This window comes from Haliotis rubra, unplaced genomic scaffold, assembly GCF_003918875.1.
Source record: "Haliotis rubra isolate DU_JTF1 unplaced genomic scaffold, ASM391887v1 Scf350, whole genome shotgun sequence".
NCBI classification, from domain to species: domain Eukaryota; kingdom Metazoa; phylum Mollusca; class Gastropoda; order Lepetellida; family Haliotidae; genus Haliotis; species Haliotis rubra.
Genome location: NW_025767025.1, coordinates 561,145 through 578,233, shown reverse-complemented (window position 1 = coordinate 578,233; position 17,089 = coordinate 561,145). Strand labels below are relative to the sequence as shown.

Genomic DNA, 17,089 nt, shown 5'->3' with positions numbered 1-17,089 from the left:
TATATGTGAACAATTGACAAGAACTGTACCTTTGATGCCGCTGGGGTTGTCCAAGGGGAAGTCACTCCCGCCTGCTGTAACACTGAATGAGGCTGTCACATATGGCAAGACAGTGCTGTTGTACGCGAACTGCAAAAGAAGATAGCCATGATTAGAAAAGTGAGTGATCGAGTATAGTTTTACGCCGCTTTTTAGCAATATTCCAGCAGTATCATGGCGGAGACACCAGAAATGGGCTTTTCACACTGTACCCAATGTGGGCAAATGAACCCAAGTCTTTGGCATGACGAGTAAATGCTTTTACAACAAGTGTTTGCCACTAATACGGCAATATCCCCCACCGCTAAAGAAGAATGAAATATTTATAACATATTTACTACTTTTTATCTTATGGTCCCATACAAGATGCCTGAAATGACTGGTGTCTGCATAATCACTCAATGTAGGCTGTCGACATAATTGAAGACATTGGGTGCAATGTTTAAAGAGATATTGTGTTTACATAAGTTTAAAAAGTGTTCAAAGTGTCGTGGTGACCTTGAAGATAAGGTCAAGGTCATCCAATCAACTGGTGTCTGCGTAATCCCCCAATATAGGTTGTCACCAAATTTGAAGATATTGGGTACAACATGAGCTATCACGTTAACAAGAATCGGGACGTACGGATGCTGCTGAATACATAGTCCCCCGTTTTGCGTTGCGGCGGGGGACAACCAGGCTACCCCATTGTCCGACTAGAAAAGACCAGCACCAAGTATCACTGCTGTTTATCACTATAAGAAAGAGTATTAAGTCCTACTCATAACAAATAGAGCTGCTACTGAGATGAAGCAAGCAACAGGACTGTCATGAGCTTAAAGAAATTTCAGAACTCCTGTATTTTCAGCAGTTAAGTGAGTGTCTCAGCTTAATTAGTTGGAAGGAAAACACAATGGATACCCGCTGATGCTTCTACCAGCTTAGCAAAGATTAAAGACCAGGATGAAGGTGATTCACACTGACGACATCGGATCCTGTTAAGCAAGGAGCAGCACCAGAAATAGCTGGGCCTGTTAGGCCAAATAAAAAATATGTTGATCCGACTGTACCTCTTTAAAATTTAGGGTAGATAGATAGGTAGTTGTTTTGTTTTGTTTTTTGTTGTTTGTTTGTTGTTTGTTTTTTTTTTTTTTTTTTTTTTTTTAAAAAGGATTTTTAAAAAAGAAGTAAAGTACAAACTAATAACACATTTATCAATATATGATTGTTTATTTAATCAAGGTTTCGGCCATCATGTCGACCTTCTCTATTAGAATGACCATTGTCTGTCAGTGCCTGGGAAAAAAAAAGGTATCTAAAAGCTTATTTCATTTATACTGCTTTAAAAACTTATTGTTGGCAACAGAATTCAAGGGTCGGTCGGGTAATTGGAACCACAACATTTTTTTAGGCCTTATTCCCCTTATCAGTACTCTGATTCTTGCTATCATGTCCACGGACTAGCTTCCTCAGTGTGTTTCACTCCAGTAACAGAATGTGCACAACTGGAGTGACTGAACGAGGGTTTATGCCTCTTTTAGCAATATTCCAGGAGTAGCATGGCTGGGGACTTAAGAAATTGTACCATGTGGGAAATTGAACCAGGGTTTTTATGATTGACAAAAGGTTTGATTGATCACCAGGTCCCTAATGTCACAGAATGTACAAGAGTGAGTGAGTGAGTTGCGTTTTACGCCGCACTCAGCAATATTCCAGCTATATGGCGGCGGTCTGTAAATAATCGAGTCTGGACCAGACAATCCAGTAATCAACAGCATGAGCATCGATCTGCGCAATTGGGAACCGATGACATGTGTCAACCAAGTCAACGAAACTGACCACCCGATCCCGTTAGTCGCCTCTTACGACAAGATAGTCGCTTTTTATGGCAAGCACATGGGTTGCTGAAGACCTATTCTACCCCGGATCGAATGTACAAGAAGGAAACTGGGTAGTTAACATTGCTGACAGGTTAATACTCTTATACAATTGATTTACTGACCCTTATATACTGACCCCCATTGCCCCAGAAAAGAAAGAAAAACAAGATAGACTACTGTTCCCTGATATTAGCATGAGACTACTGATGCAAAAAAATATCCACATATCTGTACCCATTCAAAGCAATGAAAATATTCATGGCAAATAAAAATGGAGATAAAAAATGGCATAACTGCTAAGTAAGAAAATTTCAGTCACTAATCAAAATGTAACATCAAGAATTTCTGCAATGCGTGAAGTATTTTGTGCACACCTCTCCACAGCTGCCTTGCATTGGTGTCGTCTTGCCATGGCTGCAGAATTACGCCAAAGATGCTTCACTTCTACTGGAGAATATAACGCCACTACTTAACCTTGGGTTATCGGCCTAGCGAAGCCCTTTACAGTGGAAGTGTTCACCCCTTCTACATTGCCTGTTTGAATGGCAGACCACCATGCTTAAACACTTGTAAGATATACTGACACACTCAACGCTTGAAGGGATAGGAGGCTTGCATGTATATCACAGTAATGAATGAAAAACTTGAACTGTCAGTTGCATACTTAATTGAAGGAAAAGGATTCTCCAAACAATACACAGATTGCGATTTTAAAACTTAAAAACAATCTAAACAATGAGTGAAAGGCAATACACATTTTCAAATATTGTAAAGTCTCGGATATACAAACGCATTCAAGCAATGATATACAGCTGGTTGGCTAATCTGTGTTACACAGCTGACTTGAAAATCACACTGCTAAACAGCCAATTGGCTGATCAAAAATACTATACAGCCAGTTAGATAATTAGACAGTCCTCTAAAGCTGATCTGATAATCAAATAATGCATTGGTGCTGATGTGATAATCCTAAATGCTTGACAGCTTGTTTTTGATAATCAAACAATGTTACATAGATGACTTGATAATCAAACAATATTGCACAGTTGATTTGATCATCAAATATGTTTTACAGTTAGTTTGATCATAAAAAATGCTGTGCAGCAAATCGAACAATGTTGTTTGGTTGTGTAGATACCTTTTAATCAATAATTAAACCCATTACTGAATGACCACAAAATGTTTCCTTTCTAAAGCCACTTTCTTTGTAATATTTACCGGTACCTTTAAAATAGAGTATTTACATCTTTGAAAATTAAAAGTTATTTCAATGATAACTTAAAACCATGATAAACATGTAGTTTGTTAAAGGTTAAAATTTTAAACATCTGTTTCCTGCATGGATACGTTTTTGCACCCAGCTTGAGAGAAACCGTGATAAATCACCTAATTCCGCAAACAAATGGCACCATGGCATCACTTCAAGTCAACAAGAGCAGATCTGATTAAAGAAACTGATAGCATCTTACAGCCAGTCTCTACTGTCACATTACATATGCTTGTACAGGGCACAAAAGGAATAAACCATGCCCCTAACCAGTATACAAATCATCCTTCTTTTCAGACAAGTTTTATGTTCTGATAACCTTCACTCTGTGTTAAAATGATCATTTTACTTGATGCTGGATAAATATTGATAGCCAACATTAAAGGACTTTTTCCATGTATGATTAATCATACACAAGAGAGTGGTTCGTCAGCCTTTCAGGGCTTATCACCTCAACAGTGTATTGTCAGAGGCGGCTAAACAGAAATCTGACAAATTGTATCTCCCTGAAGTGTTTGTCATACATTACCTGGGACAGTTTCACTTACTCCTGAATGTTGATAGGTTGACATACAAACCAGACGTTCTAGGATAAATGGCATTACACTGTCAGCACAAAAAGGAGCACAACATACATATTTTTTATTACAAACTAAATTTCTGTTTCCATGTAAAAGGATTGGTTTCTAACACTGATTCATATGTGGGACATGGGCACAATTGTTGGATTGCCTTTATGGCTTGCTGAACTAAATAGCCTCAAACATCACAAAACCAGCTCAAACATCGTCACATTACTAGCTCAAAGGTCATTACAGTAGTAACTCAAATGTCCATTAATTAATAGCTCAAACATCATCACATTACTAGCTCAAACGTCATTACATTACTGACTCAAATGTCCATTAATTACTATCTCAAACATCATCACATTACTAGCTAAAATGTCCATTAATTAATAGCTCAAACATCATCACATTACTAGCTCAGCTAGCTCAAACATTTGTCCATTAATTAATAGCTCAAACATTGTCACATTACTAGCTCAAAGGTCATTACATTACTAACTCATTTGTCCATTAATTAATAGCTCAAACATCGTCACATTACTAGCTCAAAGGTCATTACATAAGTAACTCAAATGTCCATTAATTAATAGCTCAAACATCGTCACATTACCAGCTCAAACATCGTCACATTACTAGCTAAAATGTGCATTAATTAATAGCTCAAACATCGTCACATTACTAGCTAAAATGTGCATTAATTAATAGCTCAAACATCATCACATTACTAGCTCATTTGTCCATTAATTAGTAGCTCAAACATTATCACATTACTAGCTCAAAGGTCATTACATTACCAACTCAAATGTCCATTAATTAACAGCTCAAACATCGTCACATTACTAGCTCAAATGTCCATTAATTAATAGCTCAAACATCGTCACATTACTAGCTCATCTGTCCATTAATTACTAGCTCAAACATTATCACATTACTAGCTCAAATATCATCACATTAACAGCTCAAAGGTTGTCATTTGAGCAGTTCAAATCTGATCACACAACATGGCCCTGAACAAGTTGAATGAAAACTATTAGTGGGCCCAGTGTTTTTCATGCACACAGCCCTCCCTATAGTCCTGCCTTTTCACTGACGAGAAGACTCACTTATCCAGTCCCTCCTTCATTCCCCCACAGGTAAAGACTTCCTTTCATCAGGTGCAGCGTGAAATCCTCACTCAAGAAACCTCATTTAACCACTTACACCCAACAGTGTCTACAGCACTCGGAGACGCACATCAAGACATTCAGACGGACGCTTTGGTGCATATCAATGGAAAATAGAAGGGATTCCTAAAATATTTATTGGAAGTGACTTTATTTTATTAAATAATGCATGGTATTTCTAATAATGTTTTCTAGGATTATTATTAGGGTGTTTTCTAAAAATGTCCTCAGAACTATTTGACCAAATTTTTTTGTCTGTATTTACATTTGGAGAAATGTGTGACTTAATGTCTATTCTATTGAATTTTTTCAACCAGTCTCTACAAAAATATGGAAAATTATGCCAAATAAATTCAATCTTATAATACATTTATGAATAAATTGTTAACATATTGTGAACTCTTTTTATTTATTTCCAGAGATATTTGTTCATCAGAATCTTAATCCATGAAATCAATGTGAATTCACTCAACACAAGCTTGTATGACAAATACCTAAAGACAGTCATACAGTCGATCAAATATTGACTATTTACAAAACACAATGTTTCATTTGCGGCTGTGGTTTCTAAATTTATCTTGATTCTTGACAGATCATATTTATTCAGAGTGAGTGAGTGAGTTGGGTTTTTACGCCGCTTTTAGCAATATTTCAGCAATATTTCAGCAATATCAGAGTGGGGGACATCAGAAATGGGCTTCACACATTGTACCCATGTGGGGAATCAAACCGGGTCTTCGGCGTGACGAGCGATTGCTTTAACCACAAGGCTACCCCACTGCCCCTATTTAATCAGAGATATATCCTGTCCTTGGCCCCTTTTCACAAAGCTATCATAGGGGTACGACTGTCGTATCTTCTATACTGTAACATAGACTTTATCGATAGCTTTGTGAAATGGGGTCCTATTTAGAGGCCTGAGACCCCCAGAAAAAGCAAAAATCTTCAAATTGGTATTTCATACTTCACAATTCATGTCATATAATAATAACTAACATGGCTTTGTAGAAGTGACCTGTATTTCATTGACCAATTACAGACTGCCCCATCTCCAAGTTTTACCCCCTCAATTGCCCGCCAAGGGCATTTAGTATTCAGCCTGTATAAATCCTTGCTTGATGGTAATATCGGACATGGTCATTTCTATTTCAATATTGACAATGACACATCAAACTGTGAGTCACATATACACACATCTTCCAGACATGTGATATTACAAATATATAACCTCTGTCAATATTGGTTCATATACCACACTGTTAAAAGCCTACAACACAATTAGAAATAACTCACTATTTTCATTACAGACCCCAATATTCATGAAGTTTAAAAACGGTACATTTCCACGCACCTGTGTTATATACTGAAATACACAACCCTTGTCAATATCATTCCCATACAACACAAGAAAAAAGTCAATTAATCTTCCGAATCCTTGTCAGATGTTAAAACAATTAGTTCTCAATACTGAAGTCATCTTCTCATTAATATGATTTTATGTACCACACCTTAAATAAAACCCACAGAACCTTGTCCTAAGCCAATCCAAACGGAGACATAAAATTGTTGCAATATTTTTCACAGCCATCATCAGGACAAGTAACTCTGTACCACTTGAGCAGTGATCTGGGTAAGAGTTAGCATATGGCGTGTCTACTCACAACACCACAGCTGCAGCCCACAGAACTGCTCACAGGAAAAAAATACTCAGAAAACATCCGGGAAAATTTATTTTTCAACTTCTTTTCAAAGGCAGTTACTGCATAGATGCAAGAGTTTTTCACCCATAAAATATTTTCTTGAGTTTGGAAAAAATTACATGTTAAAGAGTACATAGTTTGACAGACGAGGATTATTTGTAAACTTTTCATGGGACAGGTTCAAAACTTACACAATATGGTGACAAGGAGTATCAGATGTCGTACAATGACAGAAATGAGCATGGTAGAATTAGAAATAGCTATTTTTATACAGAATAAGAATAAAAGATTGCTGCAGCAGTTTCCTCGATTACCCGATAACGCCGAAGTAATCGGACTTATTCCTTTGAAGCAGCAGATGTTGCATGAAAAACAGCAGTCATATAATGCAACGTTCGTTTTCAGGAAGTAGTTCTACGAAGATGACAATAACAGATAGGTACGAGGAAGTAATGTTATTCAGCTTTCTATCTTGACAAATAGACAGGCTGTGTCATTTTATTACATATTGATGGCCATGTTAATGCTCTGTGTGAACTAAAAACCAAAGTAATTTTTCCTGTTTAATGTAAAGTCCACATCTGATAAATAAAAGACATACTGTATGAGATAAAGACATGTGTGTTTGAATGTAAGTGGAAAAAACACATGAAAGAACCTACAGCTACACATGTGTGCGCGGTGACAGACACGACACGCCAGCAATGAAATAGCTCCAACCTTTGCTTCACAGCTTTGTTTTGATGTTTATCCCATCAAATGAACATTTAGAATTTTCAGGCAGGAAATTAATATCTTTCAATGAGCAATTTACTCCAAGGAGAAAAATGCAATCGTTTTTCAGTTTTCGGTCCCATGGAATGGATGAGCTTTGAATTATTAGACAAAAACGAGAAAAATGTTATTTAACCAATCCTTGAAAATATACATGCAGTTGGCTATCTTCCTTGATTCTGATATCCTCTGTATTTTCTGTATCTCCAATTTTATTGTCGGAATCATGCTGTGCATTGTGAATGTTCATATGTTCATAATCTTCCATTTATTCATTAAATCAATTCATGCCCAAGCTGAATTAATCAAAGGTATATCATATAACAAAATTTGTCACAACTGTTCTGAAAAACACACCAATATCTCATTTTGAAAGTGTGCCATTGAGGCACAGTGATGTATGTAAACCACACAATTATGATTTTAGCTGTGCAATCAACACTCACATACTCAGAATATCCCATCTCTGAGTGTGTATTATTCCATGCTGTTCGGAGCAATATTGCAGATATATCCTGGCTGGGGGTACCAAACATGGTCTCCACATATTTAATCCATATGGGGAAAAGAAATCCAAGATGAGGAAAATAGCTTAACCACTGTTTCCTCACCAGCCATTTTAAATGAAAGAGCTTTAATTTGATTAGACAATCTCTGTAGCGTCAGGAATAGGTTACATATTGGTACCTGGTTTATGGAATCAAATTCTGTTCTTTTTGTAAAGTGCTGGAGCATAAGTAATTAGCTAACCATAGTACATTGTGTTAGGTAGGGAGTGAGCAAAGGCTAATAAAAAACTCAGCAATGTTCCAACAACCTTGAAGATTTGACATCCAAAATGGTCTTCACACACTGTACCCATGAAATGGTGCAATCAACAATATGAACCTGATAGCAAAAATACTTAATATTGCCTAATATTTTCACATCAAACAGGATGGCACAAGTTGCAGGAATGGCAATCTGAAGTATGTAATCTGAAAGTACTAATCTACCAGAACTGCTGAGTCAAGGGGAATTGTGCAAGAAGAGATGTGTGTTAAGTCCAGATTTCAGTGTTGTTTAACACCACACTCTGCAGTATTCTAGTTATATGACGTCGGTCTGTAAATAATCGAATCTGGACCAGACAATCAAGTTATTGACAACATTAGCAATGTCCAAGATATTTTTATGGTGAAGGGACCTGGAATAGTCCCGAAACGTCGTAGGGGAAATAAAAAGAAGTTTAATCCATAAAAATATATTTGACATCTATGTACAACTTCTAAATGCCACTGAAAGACAACATTAGCAATGATCTACATAATCGGGATATGATGACATGTGTCAACCAAGTACTATTTGTTCATAGTACTGACAAATACAGAGGATTCAACCAGAAATCTCTTGAGGTGGGGTAGAATTGTGGTTACAGCACTCACTCACCAAAAGCCTGGGTTCGATTCCCCACATGAGTACAATATGTGAAGCTCATTTCTGGCGTCCTCTGCTGATCCAACTCACTCACTCATCCAGCGAGATGACATGGTTACATACCTTGACAGGGCTACAGGTGAGACTGGTGGATTGGATCGTTCCTTGACAGGGCTCGAGGTGAGACTGGTGGATTGGATCGTTCCCTCGACAACCTTGGTCTCTCCCAGGTAACTGAAGTGACACTTCATGTTTTTGGTCTGATCCCCCTGTGAACGTAAGGAACATATCATTGATGATGGCAAAAAGACAACAATCATCCTGCTGCTGATGATGTTGATAATGAAGCGGGCCACATGCCTCTGAAGTTGATACAGGCAGATGTCCATGTGATTTCTACATACCATTACCCAAGAAATCTACTTTAGGCTAGTGTTATTTTCTGCATGTTGAAATAAATGATTAATTGAACCCACTGCCACAGTAACATAAACAGCTACTGCTGTCCCAGAGAATCTTAGGAACAATAAAGTATTTTGTATGCTCACTTACAATCTGCTTGACCTGTGTTTTGCTGTTCAAACAAAGAAATACTGGGGACAATTTCAACAAGAATTCAAACTAAATCTGTACAAAACATGGTTAGACCCATCAAGTTAAAACCTACAAGACACTGAAATTTGTCAATGTACATACATTGTTTGTGCAACCCTGTTCAAAAGAAATGTTTGGGGTTATAATAAAATTACTGTACCTGCAGATTTCGGACTCTGACAGCAATCTGTTTCTTCTCCATGGAGTGGACAAGGATGTCTGTGTCTGCCGCAGCCGTTTCAATGCGAGGACAAGAGTCGGATGAGGACACAGCATTGCCAGTCTGTAACAGAGGGTGTTATTATAACAGGTGCTATCTGAAATGAGTCTCAGACCTTTTCCTATCTCTGGTCAAATGTGAGTGAGTGAGTGAGTGAGTGAGTGAGTGAGTGAGTGAGTGAGTGAGTGAGTGAGTGAGTGAGTGAGTGAGTGAGTGAGTGAGTGAGTGAGTGAGTGAGTGAGTGAGTGAGTGAGTGAGTGAGTGAGTTTAGCTTTACGCCGCTGTTAGCAATATTCCAGCAATATCACGACAGGGAACACCAGAAATGGGCTTCACACATTGTTCCCATGTAGAGAACTTAACAAATGTCTTCGGAATGACGAGCGAACACTTTAACCACTAGGCTACCGAACTGCCCCAATGAGTGAGTGAGTATGGTTTCCCGCCTCTTTTTAGCAATATTCCAGCAATATCACGGCGGGGGACACCAGAAATGGGCTTCACACATTGCACCCATGTGGGGAATTGAACCCGGGTCTTCGGCGTGACGAGTGAACGCTTTAACCACTAGGCTACCCCACCGCCCCCCGAACTGCCCCAAAGGTTTGCGAGAGTGGTTTAAGCTATATTCCTGAATTCCATGCATACATGTCAGTTTCAGGTAGAAAGTCTTTCTGTTGACAAGCTTCTGTGGACATCCACCAGCATACGAATGGCATTGACAGATGAAGGAACATCAGTAAATTATCGTGAATCTGGGATCAAACAATCCAACCAGCAAGTCCCCAACCTACTGAGCCTAACCTCAGTGTACACACAAACACATCTACCAAGGACGATGAAAAGCACTCATAAAATGAAGACAGGGCTCGAAAATAGGAAATTTATTATTCTACAATGGTTTGGTAGATATGGTAGTAGCTTTTTCAAGCAAGAAATCCACACGATATCCTTGTCTTCACAGACACTGCAAGTTCTAAATACCATATACAGTTTTATTACTGACAAAACTCAACTCGAACAAGAACTATCAATACATTAGATATGTGTTACTTGTTAATTACAGGTGTGTCCCCTTACCTGGCAGGTGGAGGAGTCCTTGATACAGGTGTTAGAGGCAGGGCACCACTGACACTGGAAGGTGCTGGATGTGCACCCAGTACAGCTGAATATGACAATGGCTCATTACAGTACACACAGATGGCATAGTTCCACACACACCCTAATGTTTGTTGTATGAAATAATCTTGCATCAACTTACAGAAAGACTTCTATGCACATTAATTAAGGTGAAACTGTATGCTTAAATTTTGCCAAAGCAAATTTGAAAACAGCACCATCTAAAATAAAAACTGAACTTTGAGAGTTTAACAATACTGTATTAATTATCTCATAACATTCAGTGGTAAAGAGAGCTGTTCTTACTTTTGATGAACCCGACAATCATAGACAGCAACGCTGCGGGTGACGATGGATCGGCCCTGGACATGGAACTGCAGCACCAGGTTCTGGTGGTCTGTAGGGAGAAAACAATGTACTTATGGCAGAGGACCATGGCACACAGCAGGTATATTCTGGTGAAGGGGATAATCCTGTAGTCATAAGTACCTCAATACACCTCCTCAAAGGAGTTCAGGCCTGACACAAGTAAACCACAGGCAACGGTGAAATGAATGTTGGCTTTTGCTGAAGCCTGCAGTGTCACAGTTATATAACTGCAATAGGCATTATCAGAGTTATATCACTGCAATAGGCAATATCACAGTTATATAACTGCAATAGGCAATATCACAGTTATATAACTGCAATAGGCAATATCACAGTTATATCACTGCAATAGGCAATATCACAGTTATATCACTGCAACCTGATGAGGCAAAACAATCCTTAAAACATAATCAACTGTCAGTGCTTCCAGTATACAGTGACTCTTGGCACAATGTAACACACACTGACAACTTGCAACTCATCTAAGTCTTAAACCTGTGACTAAACAGGAGATATACTCTGCTCTTGAATCTCCTGTGGATAGGGTCACACACTAAATCATCTGGGTAACAAGATCACTGTTACAAATGGACTGATCTTCCAACACTATATTGTAATGGTATACTACATTGTGAGCATCTGAACCTGAGACCACAGGCCATTTTGATCCGGTCATACGGAACATGTGAAAACTAACTGACAATGGTTTTGCACCACTTTTAGCAATATTCCAGCAATATTCCGGCGGGGCACACCAGAAATGGGCTTCACACATTGTACCCATGTGGGGAATCAAACCCAGGTCTTTAACCGTTAGGCTACCCCACCGCCCCACGTGTGAAAACCCAGTGAAGGGAAAGGTAACGGGAAATAGTCATTCACCTCATGTACTGGTGCGATGGAATGAGTTTCTGCATGATACAAAGGTGCAAAATGCTAGTTTGCCAATCACGAACACATTTTGTGTCAAGTATCAAGATTTCTGAACTCCTACAAACTACCATTAAGAAGTTAATGCTGTGGAAAATACCCAAAAGAACTTATGAAGCACATGTGCATTCAGCTAATATCAGTGCATTTAGATATTAGTGCACTCATGCTGTTGGACACAGAACTAATTAAACATCTATGAGCAACTGAAAATATTTTTGTCAAATAAAAACATTGCAACATGTCCAAACAGTTGGGAAAATATAGGGAAAAAAACAGACAAAAAGACTCAAAAAGTTGAAATTCACTATTTCAAAGCACAACATGAAAGTATCTACTTAGAACCATTATATTGTTACCATAAAATGTAACAAGTAACCACCTTTGTAATATATTTCACATAAATGTTATAAATTTCCTTCTCAAGAATTCATTTTACAACAAAATATGAGCAGATTATGAACTGATATGTAGCTGCACGCAAGCAAAGAAACATATAAAAGTTTATAAGCCATGCAGAGTGAACGAAAAAGCCAAAAATACAAAATGTCAAATGTAAAGTTTCAGCAAAACTTTTCACATGCTTTGAGAAATTCTATTTAAACAATTAAGACTACAATATCCTAAAAAGTTGGAAAAAAACATTAGTTTATTTTTAAAATGTTCGTAAAGTGACTCAAGAGCAATCAAAAGTAGAGTAGACAAAAAAAAGTGCTGAAAAATTCTGAAAATATTTAACATACCTTTTAGAGATGGTTGTGGGATATTCGCTACAACATATAATTAATGAACATGACTGTTTTGACTAGTAATACCTGTATTCTGCAAAGTGTACTTTGTAATAGAACGTTTCTCTATTTTTCAGAAAACATAAGTTTGTGCATGAATCAGATGAAAAAAATGATGAATATTTTACTAGGGACAAACTGCAGTGAAACTCAATAAATATTCACACAGTAAGCTCACACATGGTCTTGGAGAGGTGATGCTCAAGGAGATAAAACGACTCATTTCATACAACTTACTACCTATTTCCTTAACTTATTTATTAAGTATTTACAAATACATTTATATATTTACTTAACTATCATCAGAATGACCTCGTATCATACATTAATACCATCCAGACAAGTCGTTTTATGCAGAATAAACAAAACCTCTCCTCCATCAAGGGCAGATAACTCTAAAAGCAAGATCAAGCATGCGAGAGATCTACCTACTCACCCTTACCATGAGGGATGGTTGGCAGGCGGTCCTTCTCAGGCAAGGGGCAGGTAATCCTGTCATTCTTTAGAGACGCTTGAGTTCCATGCCTTGTTTCCCCAGCAACAAACAAACATTGGAGGTCATCACTGTTCTTCTGTTGGACAGCAACCTTGTCCAGCTCAAATGTGATCTGAAAGGACCATTTGACCATAATACTCATGTGTGCTCATACTGACCATAAGATTTCTTAATTTTCATTCTAAAACACACACCTTCTCATAGAATTATGCACAGAACAGAACAATAATGAACACTTTGCATCTGCCTTTTGCAACAAATCGATCACATTAATTATTACATGATCACATTAATTATTACATGTCAATGAAATTCTTTGAGTGATATGAAAGTCAATCATACCAAGTGACATCAATGGCAGTCAGTTAATATCAAATCTGCAATGGGCAAACCTAGTTGACAGCAGGGGCAATGGGACATTACTGGGACATGGTAACATATCATACTGCTCAAAATCAGTTAAGAATCACATGATTCTATCATATTACTACAATTAATGTGTCATGCCAGAGGTGAGGTGAAATTGGGTTTAACGTCTTGCTTGAGAATATTTCGCTCATATGACGACGTGCATGAGTGTGTATGTGTATGTGCGGCTGCTTGTACTAGCCCAGACGGAAGCTGGTTTTATAGTGCTAGCCCACTGAGATACCATGCCGCAGTGAAGCATGAATATCCGATAAGACACATGATACTGACTCCAAGCCAACCAGACCTTGTCGTACCCATTGCAATGCCGAGTGCCAGGCAGGGACCAACAAGTACCATATTTTAACGACTTTTGGTATGACGCAGCCGGGGATTGAACCTGCGACCTTCCGCTCTCCGGGCGGACGCTCTCACCACTACACCACGGAGGCAGTCGTGTCATGCCAGAGAAATGGGTAGTAATTAATGTATTTTTAGAGGTATATCTGGGTAGCCTAGTGGTTAAAGCGCTCGCTCACACAGACCACAGACCAACCATACTCAAACTGGCATGTGTGGTACTGCTGACTGCTTCAGAAAACACCTCGCTCACTCACACACAGTCCATTAGTCAAGAAAAGCGCCATGCTGAGATAACCCTTACAAAACTGCATGATGAAATCAAGGTAAACAATTACCAAATCAAAGAATAATCTTTGTATCTGGGCTAGTTGCACATACTGCTGAAGACATGAATCTACCAACCTGCTTTGAATCTTGCTTGTTTTCTAGACTCTCAAAGCTGAACATTTCTGGTTGGATGTTTTTAATGCTAGCACATGATTGGTCATCTGATGCCAGCCAATGAGGAGTGATTGCTGATGATTGACACCTGTCTGCTGAGATGCACCTAGAAAATAATTCAACACTCACAAATGAGAAATGCATTTACATGTTTGTGTAAATCAAGAGGCAGATAAAAATATAGCTTTTTTCTTGTAAAGACAAGATTTAGACATTAAAAATCTATGATGACTTAAATTTTCACTTGGGTGACATAATATTCAGCGATCCCTTAAGGATCATAAAATTGGTTCATTGTCAACAATACTAAAACAATATTTCAACTGACCTATTCTGCATGACACACCAGCCACAAATGTGATCTGACACGGTCATACAGTCCTCACAGCTGGCATGGTCCCCACAGTGGTCAGTCGACAACAGCACAACCTGCATGAACAACACACAGTTAGTAAAACACACATGACATGTATAAACCCTCAGAAGTGAGGGGCTTACAGAACACCATAGTTACACACCGGACATGTATAAACCCTCAGAAGTGAGGGGCTTACAGAACACCATAGTTTCACACTGGACATGTATAAACCCTCAGAAGTGAGGGGCATACAGAACACCATAGTTACACACCGGACATGTATAGTATGACCAGAAATTATTGAGAATTTTAGGAATATGTTTAATTGGATTTCTAGTATAAACAACCTTGACCAGCTATCAAGTGTGTGGTTTCATTCAAGAGAGACAACTCCGTTAATCCTTTTTCATTAGTTTGTGAAGAGTTATCCTCCTTTGTTTACTTGCTAGCAGATGACATTTTCAGTGATCCTCAGTATGGATGATTTAGAGAAGGGAAGTTGATTTTAGAGTATTATAACAAGGACATCAGATCAGCTAAAGTGATTTCAAGTAGAACAGGCATCCCTTTGTCCACTGTTTATCGTGTTTTGAAAAATATTGCAAATGGATATGGCATTGAGCACCAGGGAGGCGGAGGTAGGCCCAGAAAATTGACTGTCATTGACAGGAGGTGGATTGGTATTCTTGTTTCTAAAAACAAACGAAGGACTTTAGAAAACTTAAGGCTGGATATGATTGATAGAGGAACTGTGGCTGTCTGTAAGGAGACCATTAGAACTGAGCAGCATGCAATGGGTTGGCAGAAAAGTCGAGGAATTCCATCACCGATCATGAAACCTGAACAAAAGGAGCGAAGGTTGAACTGGTGCTTACAGCATAGAAATTTTAACTGGGACAATGTGATTTTCTCAGATGAAAGTTCTGTGTGGCTGTTTCCTAATACACTGAAATTCTGGACCAAAGAAACTGAAACACCTTTGTATCAGCTTTGGAATTTAATGTGTGGGGTGGCATATCTGTGTTAGGGGCAACGCCCCTCTGTGTATTTGAAGGGAATATGAACAGTGAGTGGTACACAGATATTCTCGAGGGACATTTACTTCCATCTGCTCACTTGTTCTATGGAAATTTTGGGATTTTCCAGCAGGACAACGACCCAAAACATCGTTCAAAGCATTCGTAGGCCTGGTTTCGGACCCAAAATATTATTAGATTGGCAAAGCTATAGCCCTGACCTAAATCCAATAGAAAATGTTTGGGGACTTATGAAGGAAAGTTTCAATAAGAAAACTCTGACAAATATTGCTGTAATGAAAGGAGAGGTGGTTCGATATTGGGACAGTAGTATCCCCCGCCACACTGAAGCCTGCATTGCTGCCCATGGTGACTTGACAAAATACTAACTGTTCACCTGTCTTTGAATCTGGAGTTATGTTCTGCTAATATTCACATTTAATACGTAAGTAATGAGTGAATTTTTAAAAAAAATTTAAATTCTCAATAATTTCTGGTTGTACTGTCTAAACCTTCAGTAGTGAGCAAAGTTGGTTGGTTTGTTGTTTAACACAGCACTCAGCAATATTCCAGCTATATGGTGGCGGACTGTAAATTATCGAGTCTGGACAAGACAGACCAGTGATCAACATCATGAGCATCGATCTACGCAATTGGGATACGATATCATGTCAACCAAGCCAGCGAGCCTGACCATCCAAACCCGTTAGTGGCCTCTTACGACAAGCATGGGTTACTGAAGACCAATTCAAACCCGGATCTCCACGAGTAAAGTGAGTAAAAACCAAAAGGCCTTGCTCAAGAAATGATGGCAAGTTTTAAAGTGAAACTGTTCCTAAAATAGATTGACAGCGATGGGATCAAGAAGCCATCATTTCTCAAAATATGAAAGAATAGTCAAAATACCAACCCTTTTCACTCCCCAGAATCTTATAGACTGGTTTGAAAACATTACGAAATATATTCACTTTGGTCCTTATCTGCAATTCCTGGCAGCTAATAGGTGTTCTAATCATTCTGTAAATATCTACTTCATTCTTATCTTGTATGCAATAGTTCAAACTTTCATCACATGAACTTGCAACCATTTGCTTTTTAATTCACATGATGAACATTTATTCCTAAACAAGGCATGTTTATAAAGTCCTAAAACTTATACATCAAAATGCGCAAGTCTAAGCATACAAAATGTTCCAATAA

At 38.3% G+C, this 17,089-nt stretch overlaps 1 protein-coding gene across 8 annotated transcripts in view; it reads right to left on the bottom strand.

Annotated features, from left to right (window-relative positions):
* LOC124285041 (plexin-A4-like) overlaps positions 1 to 17,089 on the bottom strand; it is a 124,008-nt gene that overhangs the window by 16,803 nt on the left and 90,116 nt on the right. For 5 of the 8 annotated variants that reach the window (XM_046721182.1, XM_046721180.1, XM_046721181.1 and 2 more), the window contains 9 exons: positions 14,844 to 14,944; positions 14,477 to 14,621; positions 13,244 to 13,415; positions 12,763 to 12,789; positions 11,027 to 11,117; positions 10,682 to 10,766; positions 9,542 to 9,664; positions 8,952 to 9,056; positions 30 to 129 (listed from right to left, as the gene is read on the bottom strand). In XM_046721182.1, the coding sequence (XP_046577138.1) occupies positions 30 to 129; positions 8,952 to 9,056; positions 9,542 to 9,664; positions 10,682 to 10,766; positions 11,027 to 11,117; positions 12,763 to 12,789; positions 13,244 to 13,415; positions 14,477 to 14,621; positions 14,844 to 14,944 (949 nt within the window). The remainder of the gene's footprint in view (positions 1 to 29; positions 130 to 8,951; positions 9,057 to 9,541; positions 9,665 to 10,681; positions 10,767 to 11,026; positions 11,118 to 12,762; positions 12,790 to 13,243; positions 13,416 to 14,476; positions 14,622 to 14,843; positions 14,945 to 17,089) is intronic. The other 3 variants (XM_046721185.1, XM_046721186.1, XM_046721187.1) reach the window with 3 other exon arrangements.